At 37.7% G+C, this 22,284-nt stretch overlaps 1 protein-coding gene across 1 annotated transcript in view; it reads right to left on the bottom strand.

Moving 5' to 3' along the window:
* Nucleotides 1–22,284, bottom strand: part of PHLDB2 (pleckstrin homology like domain family B member 2) — a 103,191-nt gene that overhangs the window by 4,645 nt on the left and 76,262 nt on the right. Inside the window, 6 exon segments of the mRNA XM_033127558.1 lie at nucleotides 65–284; nucleotides 2,117–2,263; nucleotides 3,190–3,280; nucleotides 13,162–13,369; nucleotides 20,644–20,743; nucleotides 21,914–22,054. Of these exon segments, the coding sequence (XP_032983449.1) occupies nucleotides 65–284; nucleotides 2,117–2,263; nucleotides 3,190–3,280; nucleotides 13,162–13,369; nucleotides 20,644–20,743; nucleotides 21,914–22,054 (907 nt within the window).

Genomic DNA, 22,284 nt, shown 5'->3' with positions numbered 1-22,284 from the left:
TGATCTTTAACAGAAGGTTACTGATTTGAATATATTACTTAGATTTTTTTTTTTTATTACCCACCTGCATAATAAGAGAATGTGCGCTTGTTCCGATCAAAAACAAACCAACGTTTTTTCCAAGTTTTAATTTTTCCACCCATTTTAATGAGGAATCCTCGGCAGGTCTTCTCTGTGATTGATACATGATAACAGGTATCAATATTGTGGCCAGCAGTCTCCACATGGCTCCGCAAATCAAAGTCTTCCTTCCGGACAGGCAGATAGCGTGTCAAAGGTCGAGCCTGGAAAAGCAAACCCATTGCATCTATAGCGAATTCATTGTTTTATTTTAGGTAACAAATGTTTAGAAGCAGAAATAAAGTGAAAAACCCAAGCATTAAGATGCCAATATGATTATGAGAACTTAAGATACACATCATCATTTGGAGTCTAAAAAGTAGATAGTTATTTTAAGAAGGATGCTGTAGAATATGGGGTGGGGGAGGGGAGGAGATAAACTCAGGCCAATAGATTCTATTCCTTGAAATGGGCAGATGAGAAAATGGAAAAAAGTCATTTATCTTAGCTTTAAAAAAGGTGCTTAGCAATTAAAACCACAAGGAAATGATGCATGATGTTATCTGGGCTGCTTCCTAGAGATGAGGCCTCCTCCGTGGTAGTTTCCAGGAGTTCTCCCCACCACAACTTCACAATAGTTCTCCTTAAATAATCTCAAACATGATATGATTGATGGACAATTATTTAGTAAGTACAACTCCGACAAGATCCCACAAAGCTTCCACACGCTCTCTAATAGAAATTGAAAGCAGAGACGTATGTTTTGCAAAGTGAAGCTAAAATAAGGTAAAAAGTGGAATCAAAGCTGTCCAGGACAAGACACCAAAGAGACGGACATAGATGTCTTTTATTTTACTACAGTTGGAGTAGAGGTTCATCTACTCTAGGGAGCTCAGACCATCCTGGGTAATATTTCTAAAATGATGTTTTATTTATCCTGTTAAATTACCCCACCCCTTTGCCCTAGGGGAAATGACCTAATCATATATGTGGAGGCAAAATTTAGGATTAAAGTAGAATTGTGCTTGTTGGTTTGGCTTCAGATACCAAACAAGCATGGATGAACTTCACTGTGAATCAAAATTTGCAGAGGTTTAGCACAATGAAATAAAATGAACAAATGTGCACGAGTAGTTTATCTTCAATATTTTGCCTTTGATTCTGTGGTACTTGGACAGTAGACAGAGGTCACACACCTACTGATACCTCAAAGTGTCTCACTGTTGTCTATCAAACTGCCAGCAACTACAAAGAATAAGGGAAATGGCATGTTTTACCTCTACATCTAGCAAACACTGGTAAAACTGTTTTGAACTTTAACTTGCATGATACTTAACGAAATTTTATTTTATTTACTCAGAAAACGTACATTATGTAAGCAGCTCTAGTGACAAGAACAAAGATTCCAACTCTATGATGACCAAGACAGGAAGTTAAACAAAATAGGTGATTTTTCTGAATTTTGTTTGAGCTCAGTAATCTTGTACACATATGTGTGGTATAGTAAAGGGGACACGAGTGACAAGACAGTAGTTGGAAAAAAAAAACACTCAAACTCTAACACTACCACCAAGAAACTGGGCTGATAAAATTAACCTGTTCTGGAGTGTTTGCTTACAAAAGATGGTTTAATAGATCCCCTTCTATCCCTCAAACAAAGGTTTTGGTTTGGATGTCGTGTTTGTTTTCAGTAGAAAATCCAGCTGCATTTTTCAAAGCTGCTCAAAAAAAACCCACCAAACAACAAAAAAAAACCACACAACAAAAAAAACATTCTTTCAAATATATCCCCCCAAAAAACGGGTAGAAAAGTGCCTTTCCCATCAAAATGTTCCGTGCATGAGGAAGAAAAGTGTCATTTGGTTAGTAGGTCCCCAATAAGTTTTCAAATAAGCATTTTTCTTTTTTGCTTACTAACGCACATCTTTCCCTTAGCCATCACATATCCAGAGCTAATGCGCGCAGGTGGAAGGCATACAGACACAGCACTACCACCCTCTACAGAACGGCCACTAGAGGGCAACATGCTCTTATCTATTCAGATTGACCCACCAACCTGTGCCCTTTGTTTCTCCCTTATTTTTACTTCCTTTTCAATTAACTTCTGCCTCTGGCTAGTTTCTTCCTGCAATCGTTTTTCCAGGAGTTCTCGGCGTCGTTTTTCATCTTCTAGGGCTCGTTTTTTGGCTTCCATTTCCCGTTCCTAAATATCATTAGGCAGAATGAATTTTAAGACATACTGGTTATACTTGAATGATTCCAGATAATATCAAAAAGTAAATTCTCATTAGATAATTTTGATTTAGAACTTAGTCCCTCAAAAATATATAACTTAGACCAAAACACCCGTAATCACCTCTCACATAGCGTTCAAAATCATCCTATGCAGAAATGCAACCACTAAATTTAATTAACAATTGAATTATTAAAGTGAAAATCCAGCTTGTAACTACATTCAGTCATTTCATACTGATGACCAAAATTCTCTCATTTTTAATAAAAATCCTCACAAATTGTCCCTCGACACTGGTCATGAGATTTTTGCCTTTGTTTCAATTGTTGTCTTCTAACTAAAGGTCATGCATGGGTCCTTCCAATTCCTGTTGTTGCTCTGCAACTTCCTGTCCAAGGTCACAGAGGAAGCACATGGGGAAGTGGAAGAGGAAAGGAGGTGCCCTTTAGGGCAGGATGCAAAGGCATTTTGGGGGATTCCTAAGGAAGTTCAGATTCTGGCTTGAAATACAGTCACAATAATGTGGGATTTTTAATGTTACAATAGTATAGTTAACGCAAGCTGGCAAGAAAGAAGGAATGCATGAAGACATGACATTCCTCCTTGTTCCTTGGCAGGCAAACAAAGTGGCCATCAAAGGAAAAATATAATACAAAGCATTCATTTTGGTTTATGTCAACACTATATATATTTTAAATTATGAAAAAACTGTAGTGCAGCAAAGAGCCTTAGAAATCATCTAAGTTTTCAGATAAGAAAATGAAGCCAAGAAAGGGTGAGTGACAACTCCACGATCACACTGCTTAGTGAAGCCTAAGGACAGCGTCCTGATGTCAAGTATAGGACATCTTGAACCACCACGTTACTGATCTCTGGCATAAAGATATTAAACCTACCCTGGATTCAAGCAGCCGTGTCTTCTCTGCATGAGCCTGCTTCAAAAGTCTCTCCATTTCTTCTATTCTGGCAATATTGGAAGTGCTGGCACTGAATAAAACACAAAAGCTTTTCAAGAATATTGTTTCAGGTTGATGTCTCTACACACAGACACACACAGAGACACAGACATGTTCCATGAAGGTATATGACAAAAATCCAATATGACCTAAAGGATGTTACTTAAGAAAGTCACTGGTCTGTAGAGGCAAATCAATTGAACTCTGCAAATTGTAGGAGATAGTGACTTATCTCAGTGTAGTAGACAAAATACGGGCAAGCAAAATAATGCCAAAGTAAAGTGCTTTACTCATAAATAAATAAACCAAAACCAAATTTTACAAAGTGTGTTCTCAAAATAGTTTTTGCAAAGTCCAAAAATGAAGGCCTGTGGGAGGCCTTCCCATTTACCTTAATTATTCAGAGATGCCAGCCCAAGTAGACTATCATCAAAGTTCTATGTAGATGACACCTAAGGTTTCAAGTCACTTTGTCTGGCTTGGAAATATGTGTTACCAGCTGCTTTTCTGTTGTGCTTTATACATGTGGACATTTTATTTCTCAAGAGATGATGCCGATTAAAAAGTGATTCCTCTTATAGGTGCAATGGAAGAGTGGTGACCAGTTTTATCAGTAATACCCATCCACCATACCAATGAGGAAACTGTTTAAAGGGATTCAAGAGCTTCAAAAGAAATGCGTCTTGGGAAAAACATCACACACAAAAAATGAAGGAAAAAAACAGATGTAGTGGAAGCTGCAAGAACAGTTAGGATAACTAAAAGAGAAACAGAAGAAGTTGGAAATATTTAACTCTAAGAAAAAATTTTCTATTTTTCACTTGCTTACATGTTATTTCACTATTTTGGAAAAGAAGGATCATGGCCTAGGTCAAAACTTATTTACTCTGATGTTACAGCCATGGAGAATCAAAGTTGTTTCTCATGTATGTATACTTGTGTAATCATTTAAATATCTCTCTTCTTTTCTAGATAGAGAGGCCATCATGTCTCTCTCCCCCATCGCATAAAGCCTGGCAGACACTAGGGATTCATGTTTGTTAGTCACATAAAAATGAATTCATATAAAAATGAGTAAGATCATGTTAATATAGTCTTCCAAAATCATATTTTGGATCAATTCAAACCTAGGATGTTTCAAACATAAGGCTAAGAGGGTTTTTTTTTTCATTTTTAAATAAACTAAGAGTGCTTTTGAAGAGATAAATAACCACAGTAACACAGTGCATATGGGTTATCTTAAAATCAGTACTGTGCACACAGATGTTTATAGCTATTTTATTCATATTTGCCAAAACTTGGAAGCAACCAGATGTCTTTCAGTAGGTAAATGAATAAATACAGCGTGCTACATCCAGACAATGGAATATTATTCAGCATTAAAAAGAAATGAGCCACAGTGTGATTTATGGATGATGTGATGCAGAATTGCACACCTGAAATCTATGTAATTTTGCTGACAATTGTCACCCCAATAAATTAAAAAATAAAAAAAAATAAAAAAAATAAAAAATAAAAAAAAAATTTAAAAAAATAAATAAATAAATAAATAAAAAGAAATGAGCTATCAAGCCATGAAAAGACATGAAGGAAACAAATGCATATTATTAATTGAAATAAGACAACTTAAAAAGGCTATATACTGTATGGCTCCAAGTATATAACATTCTGGAAAAAGGTAAAACTAAGGAGACAATAAAAAGATCAGTGGTTGGGCTGGCCCGGTGGCTCAGGCGGTTAGAGCTCCATGCTCCTAACTCCGAAGGCTACTGGTTCGATTCCCACATGGGCCAGTGGGCTCTCAACCACAAGGTTGCTGGTTCAATTCCTCGAGTCCCGCAAGGGATGGTGGGCTGCACCCCCTGCAACTAGCAATGGCAACAGGACCTGGAGCTGAGCTGCGCCCTCTACAACTAAGACTGAAAGGACAACAACTTGACTTGGAAAAAAGTTCTGGAAGTACACACTGTTCCCCAATAAAGTCCTGTTCCCCTTCCCCAATAAAATCTTTAAAAAAAAAAAAAAAAAAGATCAGTGGTTGCCAGTGGTTTGAAGGGTGTGGCGGTGGGGGGGCAAGTAGGGATGAAAGGACAGAGCACAGAGGATTTTTAGGGCAGTGAGAATACTTTCTATGGCACTATAATGATGGATGTGTGTCATTACACATTTGTCCAAACCCATAGAACGTACACTACCAAGAGTGAACCCTAAGGTAAGCTATGGACTTTGGGTAATAACGATGTGTCAGTGCAGGTTTATCAATCACAACAAATGTACCCTCTGGTGAGGGATGCTGATAATGGGGAAAGCTGCACATGTGTGGGGGCAGGGGACGTGCGGGAAATCTGTACCGTCCTCTCGTTTTGCTATGAACCTAAAACTGCTCTAAAAAAATTGTTTTTAATCTTAAAAAAAAAAAAAAATCCGTACTGGCAACTCCATTACAAAATTCATCTATCAAGGAGAGAGACAGTCGTAGGAATGTTGACTCCTTAGAAGCTTAATCGTTAGGCTGCTCTTCAAGGGTTACCTTGGGCCAGTTTTCAGCCAGGTGTTTTTTCCTGAGAAAGAGAAGAACGTGGCTATTTCTTCTCATGATTTTTTTTCCATCAGCTGTTGGGATAGGTACAAAAAGGTAAGTTCTGTTCTCTTCAGCCAGCAAGAATTTTAAAACAAATCTTTAATTTTGTGCAGGAATTCCTATTCCCCTTTATTGAGAATACCCAACTTCATGAATGGAAAAGGGACAAATTTCGTCAGCTCAACTGAGAAAGCCTAAGACGGACATGTAGGTCATATAATAGCTCACAATTATGTTTATATTCTATAGTGTTGTCTGTGATATCAGGTACATATGTCTTATGTCTGCAATTAATTTGGAAATAATCTGAATTTTACTAAGTCTCAGGTCTTAAAAACTCACCAATTAAAACAAAAACAAAAACAAAACAACCACCAACAGGCTAACCCCCATTTGTTCTGTAGTACTTTCTATCACATCCCTGTTTTTCATCTAGGTTGTGCCTGAACGTTGTTAATTATAGGAAATTCACTGTGTCCATCTGTTGATTCTTTTGGACAGCATTTTTGTTGATTCTTATGTTGATTCTTATGTTGAATCAAAATCTATCTTCCTATAGCTTTCATTCACTGGCCTAAATATGACCCTAAAGCCACATGAAACCCATCCAGATGAATTGGTTGCAAATAACTTGGTTAGAAACAAATATTTTCAGTTCATGGTTTTTCATATATTTGTAATTTGGGCACATCTTGGGAGCAAGTTTTCAAACATTTATCCATCTTTAAATATTTTCTGTTCATTTCTTAGATTTTTCAGAGAGTTTTCTATTTATTTTATAATATTTCTACTCAATCTATTTATTTGGCAATGTTCCCATAAATGTTTTAATTTTTGCTCCAAATGAACTGAGTTTTCTGAAAACACTTGATACATATTAATACATTTACCACTTCATGACTTCATACGGTTAGGCTTAAAGTCACCTATTTAACTATATTTTATATACTTTAAAAGCTACCTTAGCTCTTTTGTTAAAAAAATTAATATTTATCCATAGACAGTTGTTCTCTATAGAGAACACTTTTGCTATTCTTGATTTTTTTAATATTTCCTTGACATTTAATTCAGTAAAACTTTTGGTTCTCTATAATACTATGTTTGGTTCTCTATAATACACTTTTATTCAGTAAAACTTTTGATAGCCTTTTACACTTTTATAGAGTAAAACTCTATAATACTATGGTGCCACCATTTGATACTTTTTTCTGGGTTCAAAACTGCACCTGCAGTGAAAAGCAAATGCAATAGGAATTTAGGCAGAAGTCTAGGCTTATCAATACCATGGCATGTGAAAATGTCAACAAATGAAATGCCATTTAGCCTAGCACCTCCCATGCAAAGTGCGAGTCTGAAGTCACTGAAGATAAGCTTTAAAATGCATTACCCGTGGCAATCTTGTGACTACCGATTTGTGCTTTCGTAAAGATTTTGTAGGGTATCCGATGGACACTTGTCTTATTAGGGAGTCCATTTCATAGACGGTGTAGATGCCTGACCACTGCAATGTACACCTGAAGCTGAAGCTGAATAATAATGAATGTCAACTATAATTTAATACATATATAGTCACATGATGTGGAGTACAGCATAGGGAATAGACTCAATGGAATTGTAACAGCTATATACGATGTCAGAGGGGTAGTAGATTGGGGTAAGGGGATTATCACTTTGTGAGGGGTGCAAATGTCTATTGCATTGTTTTGTACCCCTGAAACTAACAAAAAATAAAAATAAAATGTGTTACCTGTGGCACATGACACTCATCACTGTTTGCTCAAGCCCATCCGAATTACAAGAGGAGTAATACTTCCTCCCATTGATACAATTCCTGACCTTTTTCATGAGGCAGGCACACATTTCTGATCTTGTAAGTGATTGCTATAAGAATGCTGATGATACTGACTCACTAGGCCAGGAATGGTATAAAGATGGATAGTTTTGCCTACTTTCTCTACTTGGTAATATTCTGCTATTTATCAACTGAAGATTTCTTTTGTATCTGATCAACTTTAGTACAAACCATATTCATAAGGAAAAACAAAACTTATATCAGGATAAAGGTATCTAAATAGCAGGTTTCAGGTTTTTAATGCTGAATATTATCTTTTAGCAAAATTTGAATTTTCTTTTGAATATTCATGTTAGAGGCAAAGGCAAAAACAGAAAAAGAAAGGAAAGTAAACAAGAACACTGTCATACAAGAAATAAGTAAGCAAACACAAAACATGGAGCAAAACAAAATTCTCCATAAAGACATACAACATTTTTCCACGACTGCCTTCAGTGCCCCAATATTACCACTAAATGAAGAGCCAGTGTCACAGAATATTTATTTTCAGTTAATCTTCAGTATTTTTTCAGCTAAAGCAAATTATTACCCCTTATATAATGCCTAATATTTCTCTATAGCTCCTTGAATATTAGAAGAACACAACATGTCCTCTCTTCTCTAACACTTCCTCCTCAACCATTTTCTTTATGATCTGATATATCTGATCCCTTTGATAGTTGGCTGCCCCCTCTGAAATCATGTGGTTTTTCTGTATCTTTTCTGAGAGCACTCTCTAGAATAAAATGCATACACTGAGTGTTGACTATTGATAATGGAGAAAACAAAATGGAATAAGCATTACTAAGAAATGCTTAGTACTCAGGAGGCCATTGAGAAAGTAGAAATGCTTAAAATAGTCAGGAGGCCATTGAGAAATTGGGGCCTATGCACATCTTCTGTCTCAGTTCTCAGAGCTGCTATAAAGTTGCTAAACTGTTGCTAAACTCAGCTCAAGGCTGAGCCATAAACATCCTGAAAAAACTGCTGGATAGACATATATGGACTTTACTTCCTCCTTGTGTTTTTTGACTCCTTCATTTGCATATTAGAACTAACCAATCTCTGTTAACCTAGTAAGAATCATTCATTTACATGGAGGACCAAAATGGGACCCATACTTGTAAATTTCACCGCTATAAAACCCTGCTGTTCTTTGTTTTCTCTGCAAGTGCCTCCCAGGTTGTAACCTTTTTTGTTTAAATAAATGTTTTGTGTTCTTTTCTGAAACCTCTTTGGTTAACACCATCTAGGGTAGAAAGCAGAATGTAAACCTTGGCCTAAAATGAAGGGATTAGAAGCATCTGAAATTCTGTTTAAAGTATCTTTTAAAACCAAGTTCAGCCATGGATTGCTCTCAACCCCATACCCCTCCACAGACACGCTGCTGGTATTTGAGCTATCATGAGTGATCAGCTTCCTCAAAATTTCCTCAAAATATGAGCACAAGGTCAGTACTTAGTAAGTTAATAACAGCAATAGTAAAAATAATGTATCATTGTAGGTGGTATTCACAACACTATAGTCTATAAACCAGTTCAGTAATCCTAGCGGAATAGAGATTGGATGCAGATTTGACTTTGAGTTACTGCTTCCTAAGACCCAAGACTGTTTTCTTAGCTTTATGTTTGTTTACAGTGTAAGTACTAATGCTGAAAAAGCAAAAACATTGTCTGACTCAAATAACTTTTTGGTAGACAAAAAATGATGTTTCAACAAAAAGTGAAGGGCAAATATACCCACAACTCTGAGTAATTCTATAATTCTACCAATGACTTTTTGTGACATAATAAACCACAAGACTAAGTTTATGTCACTAGAATTTCGGCATGGAATTACCTCTTTAAAATATGTATAATTTCAGGGTATTTTAATACATAACTTCAAAAAAATCTTAAAAAGAGAACATTTTTAGTCCCTTATTTCTCTTTCTACCCAGCTTCACAAGGATGTACTGTTATAATACACATTCCAAACCTAAGTTCCTTTCCTGATGTTCGCCATATTATTTTCCATTATAGTAAGGGTACAAGCTTATCTTAGGGTATCATGAATTTTTTAAAGGTAGGTGGTGGAACAGAAGAGAAAAGCTTTTTTTCTCTTTCCCTTTAAAACTAGACCATTTATAGGCATATTCCACTTTGGCTTCAAGTTTTTGACATTCAGAGGATCTGACAGCACAATGAAATAAATACGGTTAGTAATTTCTGACTGTGGTGATTAATTATCCACAATTGCTAGCACCACCAGGTCAGTTCTGTGTGAAGTTAACTATGCAAAATGATCGTGGCCACACATAACTACCTGCCAGGAATGATCACTCCGCAATAATGCTATTTTCTTAATATGGCATGTTCAGAGGAACCATTCTTTTTCTACCCTTGGAAACCATTCGGAGAAAAAGTGGCTGAGTGAGCAAATAAATGTACATTAAGTTTTTGCTGGTCACTGTACTTAAGTGTTCAGATTTGAACTTCTAATGTTTGGTAAATATAATCAAAGTGGTCCCTTTTTAGGTGATTTCCTGTACTTACTGCTGATCGCTGTTTCCACCACCATTAAATGTGAGAGATGGAGCGTGCGAAGTGATGATTTAGAGGGCTACCTATTTACTTCTAACTTTTGGAGTGGGAGAAGAGGTGAGGAGTGGAAAATGGAAGAAGAAAAACATCAAGATAGGAAAACCCTTAAGAGTGTATTTATTTATTAAAGATGGCTCAAAAATAGAAAGAAAAAAGGTCAAGCTATCAGGAGTTCACCGTAGGAATATTGTTATAAAATGCTCACAATTATTAGGGAAGAGGGGAAGTGCTCATATTTTGACGTTTTCAAAATAACGACTAAATAAAAAGTGCCATGGAAATGTGGGAAGTCCCTCAGAGATTACTCCACTGGCAAACTACACCGCGGAATTTTATGTTCTCTCTTTTAACATTAACTTTTATTCCCCCATCATCATTATATAATAGTTGCTGAGTTGCTGACTTTTGTTTGTGCCTTGTTATTCAAAAATACCACACTGAGTTAGTCAGTTTACATTGGACAGTAGTCATTTATGAATAATTACTCAAAGTTCTAGGCTTTCTGTCCTGAGAAGGTCAGCTCCTGGCCCCGCTGACGTGGCTCTGACAACCTCCTCAGAGCAGTGGGCATTACCAGAGCACATTCAGGGTGAGAGATGGTTTGATGCCCAACTGTTCCACACACTCAAGCGTCTTTCCCAAAATAGTCATATTACATTTTTTTAAAAAGTGACATGCTGCACTTTCTAATATCAAATAAAGTGAAATGCCTTCTAACATTAAATAATAATGACAGCAAAAAAATTATCTTTATTCTTTGTTATTACATAATTCCCTCCTTAAATTTAGGTCATTCCCATGTGACAAGCAGTAACACAATTCTCATGATTGCTTTCATGTTTTTTTTCTCCCCAGGAACTCCTTTCCTTCTCTGATAGGATAAATCCAGTAATATTACTACTTTACCCTTTAATGCCAGAATTAAAATATACTGTATTCTATTTACCACAGAATGTAACATCTAACCTTTTCGTCTACTCCTCCATCCCCCACATTTCCTGGCTATAATGTCTGGTTACATTTAGGTCTCTCATATTCTTCTCATTTATGAAACATTAGCTAATTCAAAGGTAAGCATACCTTGCTGATACCACTTTCCCTCTGTCACTGTCACTTTTTTTTTTTTTTTTAGGGGCGAGAGCGAATCACTCAAAACTTTGTAAAGAAAGAAATTATATTTACATGATGGTAATTTTTGGTTAAAATATTTTTAAAATCCATCATCCCCCTGTATTCAAGAAACAATCCTTTCATTCCACAGACTAGCAAATCAGGACCACGAGAATTCTGAGATCTGCTTCAAGTAGCACAATCAGTTGTCAGGTCAAGTCCAAGGAGCACAAGTATTCCTGCTCAGCCTGTGGCTTCATTCCAACATAGGGAAGTTTGCTTGCTGGCAGTTATCCAACTAGACATTTTCATTTCAGACACAAGTGCTCAATTAACATTTATTGAATATCGGATATTTCATGGGTTGAAACGATAATGGTTCTCAGCCAATTGTAATAGATGAAACACAGAAAAATATCAAAATTGAAAATATATCCATTTTCCTGTATCCTGAGATATTTATTCAGCCAATAGTTATTGAATATCTATTATACGCCAAGATCTCTATTGAGTGTGGATACCAAAAGATAATCAGACATCCTCTTTGACAATGAGGAATTCACCAACTAATTATTAAAGAACAAAAATTTATACTGCAATGTGATAAGTAATATAATAGGAAAAAGAATCAAGCACATGGGAAGGCAGAAGGCAAAAGCCCTAAAGGGAGAAATTTTCATAAGTTTCCAACCTAAGTTTGAGCTTGAAGGATGAGGAGAACTTCTCTAGGCTCAGATGGGAGGGAGATGAGGAGGGAATAGATATTTTGCAATGCCAGATACTATCATTGCTCAGTAAGCACAGGTTGAGTGAATAATCAAATGAAAGGATGAACTGCCCGTAGATAGGGGTGGGGTGAAACCAGCTCTGTGGAGGAAAACAAAAACCCTGATACGTAGCAAATGTCGATGTATGTGGAATACGTACTCCCACCACGGCCAATTTCAAACTACCAACATGACACCACTGATCACAGAGTTAGGCGGCAATATGCACTTCTGGCACTTGCCAGCCAGTGCCGGCTCACTCCAGCCCACCTCTGACTGGAGAGCATTCTATAAGTGTTTGTGGAATGAAGGAGCCTATAAATGAATGAATGCAATTCCTGGGGTAGGACCAATATAATCAAAGGCACAGAGATCTGAGAATTCATAGCCCTGTCAATTGCTAAGAAGCTCTGTAACATATATCAGGAGGAGAGAAAGATCTAGAATGCCATGATCTGGGGTCTGACTTTTTCAAAAGGAAGTAGGGCATCGTCAAAGCTTATGAAGAGGAGGTGTACCATGATTAGACCTATGTTTTAGATGTGCCTTTAGCCAAAATTCCGTAAAACCACCTTTGCTTGCCTCAAAGTATGAACACAACTGTGAATGGTTAAATCCTTACAAAAATTATAATATGCAGAACAGCTAAAGCCTCCCTTTTCATGAAACACAAGAGTAAGAAAATCTTCAAAGTTCTTACTCTATTGGTGGAAACGATTTATTTCATCAAAAACAGTCCTAACGAAGTTTGGAGTCAACCAACAGAAGCAAATCAATTTTGAAGCACAGTATACAGGTGAACTCAAATGTAAATAAATAAAGGAGAAAAATGGGTTACATGATGTCTGACTGGCTAAGTCACACAAGATACAAAGAAATGACTCACAAAGGCCACCATGACACCCAACCTTCTGTTGTGTTCTAGAGACTCTTTATGTCTCAGAAATCTGGGCTTCTGGGCACATTCCCCCAAATGGATGTCTTTAGCATTTGAAACCAGCGGCACTTCTCCAAACCAGAAACCTCACCGAGGAATCTTACCTAGAGATATTGTCAGGTGAGCAAGCAGAGATGCTGGTCTCCATGCTGTCAGAGCTGTCTAGGCTCAAAGTATCAAAGGCCTGGTCCTTGTAGCTGTGATCTGGGTAGTGGAAACTGTTTAAGTAGACATTGGATTCAGATGCTGTGCGGTTGTAAAATTCAGAAGATTTCTGCCTTTGTCCTTCACTCATCTGTTGGTGATTATACCCTAAGGAAAGAGCCATAAATATGTTAGTATGTCTCGTTTTTCAGTCTTAGATCTTATACAACTCAAACCAGCAACCCAAAACATCTGCCTATGAAACTTGGCCCTTGGTCTAATTTGTTTTGAAGCCAAGAAGATCAAAGAAACAGCGTCATGCTCAGTGCAAGCAAGAGTTTCAAAGAAGTGATCTTTTTTGTCAGCGGATTACTTGACACTTTTTTATGTCATTCCCATATCTCTGCACAACTGAGGATAATACATCAGCACACACAGAAACACAAGAAAACCAAAACAGAAACACAATTAAAGGCCCTGAATCCTCTAAAAATAGCTGGGTTCCAATGTCAGCAAAACGTATGCTAGTGATAAGCACCAGCAGGATTTTAGGGTGGTCCCCTGTTCAATGATGTTCAAATTTAAGGGATACTTGATCTGGTTCTAAAAGAGCAGGTGGATATCTAGGTGCAGGATTTGAGAAACTTGTCTCTCACTCATCTTCACTAACACTTTTAATCTGGTTAAGAGCCAAATTGCACATTTTTCTCATTCTTTTTATTTTTTCAATTTCCCTTGTCTGCTAATGACTTACTTAAAACATACAGCGTCAACAATCCTTTCAGTGGTGCTAATCCTCCTAATTACTGTATATATAGTAAGCTCTCAATGTCATCCATAGGTTCTAAGAACTGTGGCGAAATGACACATCAGAAAACCAATTGTACCATAGGCTAATTGATATAAACAAGAATTAAGTTTCTATGGCATCTCATCAATGTTATAACAAAATGTCACTATTTGAGGCCCTACTACATATAGCTCCCTTTATTTTCCACCTTAACCATCAGCTTCTGCTAGTTGGTAACATCAACCATATGACAATGTAGGAACTGCGCCAACTGGTGCAAAGCGCCATTAATAAGAGGTGCTTTCCTTACCCTGGAAATTGGTCAGCTGCACATTATGTCACTGGCTTTGCTTTGTGTTATTGCTATGGCTTTTCTCTAGTAGCTAATTTTGGGCATCATAAATTGAATTATTCTTTCCTTTCAATTCTCTATGTACCATATACTCAGGAAGCAGGGATCATACTGATAAACAAATTCTTCAATTCACTAAAAAGATGTTGCTCTAGGCAGTATTGGCAGTTTTCAATCTTTCTCCCTGAGTAAATTTACTAACAGACCTCTTGAGAGTTTACAGTTACACCATTTGAATTTTGCCTCTTTTCTTGTGCTCTGCCTTCCTTTTAATGAGGCTTTTAATTAGTAATGAAATGGCCAAAAAGCAGGCAAGAGGGTGAGAGAAGGCAAGTGATTCCAAACCGCTCCCTTTGCTGTTGATTACATATTTCCATTAAAAACAGAAGCCACGTCCCTGATGCTTGAACAAAGCATCATACTCCAAAAGTTACTGTAAAGTGACTTTAGTTCTATGAGGAGTTTTCACGCTACTAGTATTTGGAGCACTTTTAGATATCTAAGTGAAAATATGTTAGTTCAAAGTAAGGTATTTCTGGGAAAACAAGTTTCCTTAGTATAGACTGTAATTATAAATGATAAATACCAACACACACATATATATGTAAAAGCTACGTATCATTTAGCTCAGGAAAGATGCAAAATATAAATGCACACCATAAGACTTTCGATAGAATATCATTAATTGTAATGACTAATACATAAAGCATTACATGAAGCCAGGGCAGGCAGAAGCATGGAGCATATGCCTTTTTATATACATATATATATAAAGAAAGGCAAAATAATTCACTACTCAAATATTTACCTTTAATATGTGAACTTTTGGAATTACTAATTGCTCCTTTTAAATTGTTCCCAATGATTCATTATGAAAAGGAGAGGGACAAAAAAATCAGAAGTTATTTGAAAAGGTCACACTGGTATGTTTCTTCACGCTTTCAGAGACAGGCTTGGTGACAAAGGCTACTCCCACACTGACACCAACTCCATGGAAGAGATTTTCTTGTTTTAGCATGAAAAAGAAATCCCTAAAAGACAGTCATGTAATTAAAAACACACAAGAATGATGTCCCTGGCGAAGCCACATGCCACAACCTCCCCGTCCCCTTCAGTTTTTCATGCTGAGGAAAAGTCGATCGCAACCAGGCAGCGAACACTTTCTTGAAAAAAGCAGAGAAGAGGGTGAGTCTATTTCTTCCTGAAACAACTGTGTACCCTGCTCCTCAGCTCTCCCAGGATTTCTTTTTCTCCCAAGTATCACAGGATAAGAAAATGAACTTACCACCCTCAGGGGAGGTAGACAGTAAAGCAAAACGACTGAGAATTTTCCGATGCGGCACGCGGGACAGCTACGTGGCAAGGTGTGCTATGCTAGGTAAGGACTGTGCACATACATTCCTCAGACCGCCTCACTGTTTTGTTGAGGTTCGGTTCCATGTCTCAGAGAACCGCCCATCATTCTGGCCGTAAAATAGCCTTATACTTTCATGGCAACTTAAAGGGAAAAGCCTGCTGCCCATGAGCATGTATTTCCCAGAGCAGGACTTTTGTTTCCTGTGGATGCAGTGTGAGTGGAAATGTTCTCCCTCATGGAGCCACTGATTCCTCCCAACTGGCAACACTCTACTGATCACGATGAAATCAACTGTCCCCTGGCTCAGCCTCATCCCTCCTGCACAATTCTAATGAAACAAGTCACCTCTGCAATTACAAATAAGGGGATGGATCCTGTGACCCCGGAATTGCGCCCGTGTGATTCCAAAGAGCTGGTTTTAGGATTCAGGCCGTGGCCTGGCCATCCAAAGGGATAGGTCCTTTCGATAGAGGAAATGCCAGAGGAGAGCCGGAGACCACAGAAAGGTACCCTGATGTGAGGCCCACGGAGAAGTGATGCTGCAGTGAAGTAGCTCCAGAACAGGTGTGTTTTATCAGGGAAGGCACAGGTACGTCCTGTTCATCACAGTATCCTCGTTTATTTAGCATATGGATGTCACGAAATACAGTCAATGAACGAATTCATTTTCTCATTTATAAATTACAACTAAATTAGTGGCTAAATAAGGAAGTGGAATGTGTTTACTGTTTGGGGCAAAGTAAGTGGATTAGGAAAAATTAGACTTTACCAACCCCTGAGACTACTTGTTTTGTTTCTAAGTTATGTAGCAAAAATAACATTCAGCAGTGGGACAGCAACTAAAAAGTAAAAAGGGCCTTGAAAATGCTCCAATTCGTTTCAATCCAAACAGAAATAGCTGTAGACAGGGGTATCTTATAAGGTTTATAAAATGAGACCCGATCATATCTGAGGCTGTTTGCTAAGCACATTCAAGGAACCCAAGTCAACTCAATTCTCTTCACCGCCCTGGGAAAGCCAATACTTGGCATGTGCATGGCCTGTTTATTATTAATATTATTTTTAATGCCATTCTCTGTGAATTCTGGCTAATTGGACCTGAAAAGTCCTTTGTGAGTTACCACTGGGGGATAAATAGTCTTGCCAGTATCTTCCAAAGGTGTGTTATAGAACTGATTATCTAGGCCTCGATATACAGAAAATGAGATGACTTAAAATTACAACCTGGGTTTAAGAGGATAAAATCAATCAGTATTTCTGACAACTCAGCCTTTCATAGCTCACCTGCTGAGAAATTCATTCTTCCTAACCATAGTCCACAGCCAGAAGATGAAGGTGCAGGAAGGAAAGAAGAACAACAGAGAAAGGGAAAAAGATACAAGATCAAAGAATGATAAGGGAACAGGAAAAACATACGACACTTTCAGCATGCACTCACTGACTGTTAGTAACAATACCAGACTGACGAAGTAAGATGCCCACGTTTTCAGACTACATCTGAGTTTATAGAGAACTCAAGAAGTTAAAAAACAATAATAAGCTTATGACACATGCATACAGTTAGTCAAAAAGATTTGTTACCGAAAAAAGAAAGATCTTTCACACATATTGGTTCACCAGAAAATGGGGAGAACAAAAACATCTATATCTATAAAACAGTTCTTTTTTTCCGAGAAGACAGTAACAAATCATTTTTAAGAGCTAAGGTTTGTAAAAAGCCATTCAATTATTTGAAGCAGCGTCCATCAGACTTTAAAACACGTCTGTCCTCTAGCATCCTACAAAACACGTCAGTCCTCTAGCATCCTACATCTTTACCAGCTATACACTTATTTTTTTTATATAAGTATCTTATTTATTTAAGCCAGTCATTTAAACTGTTCTTCGCTCTCCACTAAGTCTTTCTTATAAAATAGGAATGATCAAGTAGGAGCCCCTTAAATCCTCCCTCCCTCCAATGTAGCCTGCTTCATGTATACCTGGCCTTTATAAAGGAGCAACCTCATGTTTTACACTTAGCCTATATACTTCACAAGGCCCACTCTTTTATTTATCTAGATCCTGAGTCTTACAAAACAATGCTTCCAAAGGACTCATGTTTCCTGCACGGTGTGACCTTGTCATAAAAAAACAAACAAAAAAACCGAAAAAACCCCATAGAGATCATGCAGCTGCCTGTGAAGGAACAGCAGCTGCCCCAAGAGCATTGTGTTTCTAGCAAATGTGCAGCAATTTTTCTCTATTGTGTATAAGGAATAACCATTAGACTAAAAATCCACCATTGTATAGTTTTAAATCTGATCATTTCTTAAAGATGACTTGACAATGACCTTTCACTATTTGCTGGGAATAAAAACACCACACAAGGAAGTCGTCATACCTTTCCTGGACTTTCCTGCATCAAACAGAAGACAAAAGGACAATGATTTCATTCATTCTAAAGCTTACAAAGCAATAGTTCACAAGTTGTACAAAAGCCAATAACCATTACAACTTTAAGAACTGAGTTCCTGTTCTCTCTGCTTTAAACTCTACTCTCACAGATCTTCGTTTGCATGATTCACACTGTCAGTTCTATTCAAATGGTCTGATTGAAGGAAGGCTCATACTTACACCGTGGTCCTTGACGTATCCATTATGAATAAGCAGCAAAAAAACAGTTCATTTAAGTTAATTGTGTAAGTCAAGAAAAATGATAAGATGTTAAATTTGAGTTAATGAAAATGTGCTACATCCAACTTTTTCAAAACCATGGCATTTTACTTGTGTTGGCTATTTTAACAAAGACAGCAAGTGCTAGTAGTGAAACAATTCTAAATGAAATTATGATTCATCCTTCCTGGTCATTGTGGGCTACCGGTATGGGCTCAGTAGAAAATCCTGCCAATTTTATGGTCAGCTGTGGCTCTAATAACTGCAGTCCTTGACCCCTCCTTCTTTGGGTAGGGGAACCAAGGGAGGCAGGGAGGCCTCACAAGACATGTCACATCCGCTTGGATCAACACACACGATGGTTCTCCACTTCCTCAGAAGCTGCCTCATCAGCACCACATAAACTCTTTAAGGAACACCACTTTAGAGCTGCAGTAGGACAAGACTGAAGCTGCAGTCATCTAGAGTGTACAAAGTACCTGCCAGTGAAGAACCAGAGCAAAAAGGTCAGAGACAATATAGTTTTCAGAGAGCATGCCCCTAATGTGACCTAAGGGAATTGGTTCAGTTTTCCATGAATCCAGCATGGGGATTCCTATTATGTGAGGAGAAAACAGAGATTAGAGAAAGAGAGATCATATTTCACCATATTCTCACAAGAATCCTCTTAGATGATAATGTTAACAGCTCTTCATTTTTACAAATCTATTCACTTAGTATAAAGGTCTAGTTTTTCTTACTGTCTATTCTAAGAAAATATTGTCAACATAAAGTATGGCATTGGGGCCAATCCAAGTTGTGACATCTTCAGCCAGAGGAAAAAAGAACATTTAGAAAGGAGTCTATAAATATCACAGAAAAATGCTTTAATAGAAAATAGACTTGACCCACAAATGAAAAATGATAAATGAGAACTAAAATATACTCATTTATGTTTAATATTTATAAATCATGACATATTTGAGCTTATTAAGAAATTATGATAAAGAAAATAAAAGAGAAGTTCAATCAAATATATTTGATTGAAATGCTAATATTATAATCCTATCACACATTATAAACCTCTCTTATGACTAATACAGCCTCTGTTAACTTCTAAATCACTTCTATTAATGATTCAAAAACTTCGTTCAAGTGCTATATATACATATATATGCACACATATATATACAAAACTTATACACATACATGTACACGTTACATATACATACATATATACATACACCACAATTTATATATATATATTTTTCCTTTTTTTTTCCTGATAGAAAATGAGTGAGTATCCCCTGATATCATTGGTAGAGAGGCTGAGCAGGCAGAATGAATCCCACTCTGCTTGGAGGAAAGGGTTTCAATCCCACTAATGCATGAATGCATTTAAGGGCCAAATGCCCACCAGTCTATCAGCATCCACATTTACATCTTGGCATATCTCCATCACTGCATTTACCACATTTTATTGAAATCATCTTTTGTGTGTCTTTCTCCCTCACTAGACTATAAGCATTTCAAGGGCAAGGATCGTGTCAGCCATTTGCATTCTTGGTCTCTAACACCAGGACTAATAAACAGTGAGGGCCAATAAGTTGTTGACCTAAATGACTGTGTTAACATACTAAATCTAATCTTCTCAATGACAAGCTCACTCCTGGAACTGCAGTATAGTCATTTCTTCTAGCCCCACAAAGGCTATTTGAGAGCTCCATTATAAATGCATTTTTACAAAGAAATAAAACATACTGAGAATCAAAGTCTACCTGAAACCTTACAACCACATAGAATAAAAGCTCAAACCACAATAAAAGGCCTACGAAAATTCTGGGCCACTAGTGCTCTATTTACTGTGTCAGCTCAATGAGTCTTTGGCACATGGTTCAATGCAGTGGCTCAGCCACAAACCAGGTGAGTGACTTAGTTAAGTACTTAGTTAAGTACTCTGGTAATCTCTCTGAATCTCAGCCTTCTCTCTTTTCATTCTACCTATCAAATGGGAAAGTTCACAAGCCTTTTCTGGTTTGAGAATTCTACTGAATTTATGAAGTACAATGTTTAAAACATACCAGCCATATACATATGTAGGAAAAGTTAACTTGGTACAACAATAAGGAGATATATATATGATATATATATATCATATATATATACATTCCCTCCTTAAACGGGACACATTAAGAGTAAAACTGAGGACATTGCTTGATCTCCTTTCTAATGATTCTCAACCTTGCTCTCCCTCCCTCTCTCTGAGGAACTGCTTAACAAAAGACATGACATTTGATTAAAAAGGGACATACCTCTGAGCATCCTTCGAGAGTCTGAATCTTTGGTCATGGTTGCCAGCGAGTGAGGGAGCACGCTGCCACAGCTGTTGCTCTGTCCCAGGGGCAGATGAGCCTGTGAGAACGAGGAGGAAATACTTCAGGCAAACTGCAGGCCAAAGAGGCCTTCAGGACATGACCATCTCCCTGCTTCCATAACTGCTATCTAAGAGCAGAGGGCAGGGAAGTAGGTCTTTTGTCCCTTTTATGGATACTCAATGGTAAAAGCCAGTCGCCATTCCTCCCAAGGAGCTCTATGGAAGTCTCCCCATCACAGCAATTCCTCCAGTGGCATCAGTTCCAAAACATGGGGAAAGCACTGTCAAAAACCACCTTAGAGAACAACTCAAGGGTCTTCATGCACAAGGAGCAGAGGGCAGATGAGGGGCAAGAACACATGCACGTCATGCACCAGAATAGAGGAGATCGACCCAGTCACAAGTACGCCAGTTTCCATCTACCCCAGTTGTCTAGTAGGCTGGTCACTGGAGAAACCTATGAACTGCCATGGCGGTTTAGCACTCTCTTTAATAGCAAAATCTTTTATGTAAGATATACTTGCAACACCAACTTATATAATAGATTAAAACAAAGTTACTCTAAGGGCAAAGGAAGGGCCCAAATGTCTGTCCTACTCAGACCCTCTTCCCTTGCCTCTCCTCCTCTTCCTACAACCACCCCTCAGGCATGTTGGCAGAACATGAACGAGGATTTAGGCGTCGGATCACGTGTGTTCATATTCCAACTTCACTGCTGATCAGCTGAGGACACTTGGGCTAGTCACTTAGCTTCTTTATACCTCTGTTTATCTATATGTACAATGGATATAATAATTACTGAGTAGTGTTGATGGATTTCAAAACGAGACAATCCACATAGAGCCCTTAGCCCACTGTCAGGCTCAGAAAGGACTCAAATATTTGTTGCTATTATTCCTGGAATCCAGAGCTTATATTCTCCAGTTTCCAGATCTGGGATGCAGCCATGGGAGTCTGTCACATAATTGAATACCCCCTACCACTTATGTGGTGGTAGTAGAAAATATCCTTATTCTTTGGTCCCAGAGAGCACAATTCCAAATGTCCTCTGAATGAGACAGAAAATGCAATTTACTTCTAATGTCTGTCCAACAAGCAAACTTACTCGTTTACTATTTAGCATTTTCTTTAAGGACCTTTGACCATCAGCCAACGTAAGGACAAGAAGAATTCCCTGAATGTGAAGCCCGTGGTTTTCCCATTCCTACCTTTGGGGCGGTGCTTCTCCCCATAGTAGCACTGCTGAAATGTGGGGATATGGAAGGTGTGGTTTTCTTTCGAGGCAAAGTGTCACTCTGATAGAGGCCTTCTTTATGCTGTTTTTTCCTTTCTTCCAGACTTCTAAAGTGCTTTAAATGCAAATGTAAAGCAGAACAGCAAAACTTGACTAAGTGAAACAGGTCACTGAAGAATTGAAGAAGCATGCATTTACAAAAGAGTTTGGGAATTTTGACATAATTAAAAGTAATTCAACTTATACTCGTGTTCACTAACAGACTTGGGCTAGCATCTGGTGAGATACATAGACAGTAGAAGAACTAACTGAACCAAAAAATAAATAAATAAATAAATAAATAAA

This window comes from Rhinolophus ferrumequinum, chromosome 2, assembly GCF_004115265.2.
Source record: "Rhinolophus ferrumequinum isolate MPI-CBG mRhiFer1 chromosome 2, mRhiFer1_v1.p, whole genome shotgun sequence".
Lineage (NCBI taxonomy): Eukaryota > Metazoa > Chordata > Mammalia > Chiroptera > Rhinolophidae > Rhinolophus > Rhinolophus ferrumequinum.
This window is presented reverse-complemented; position numbering and strand designations above follow the sequence as displayed.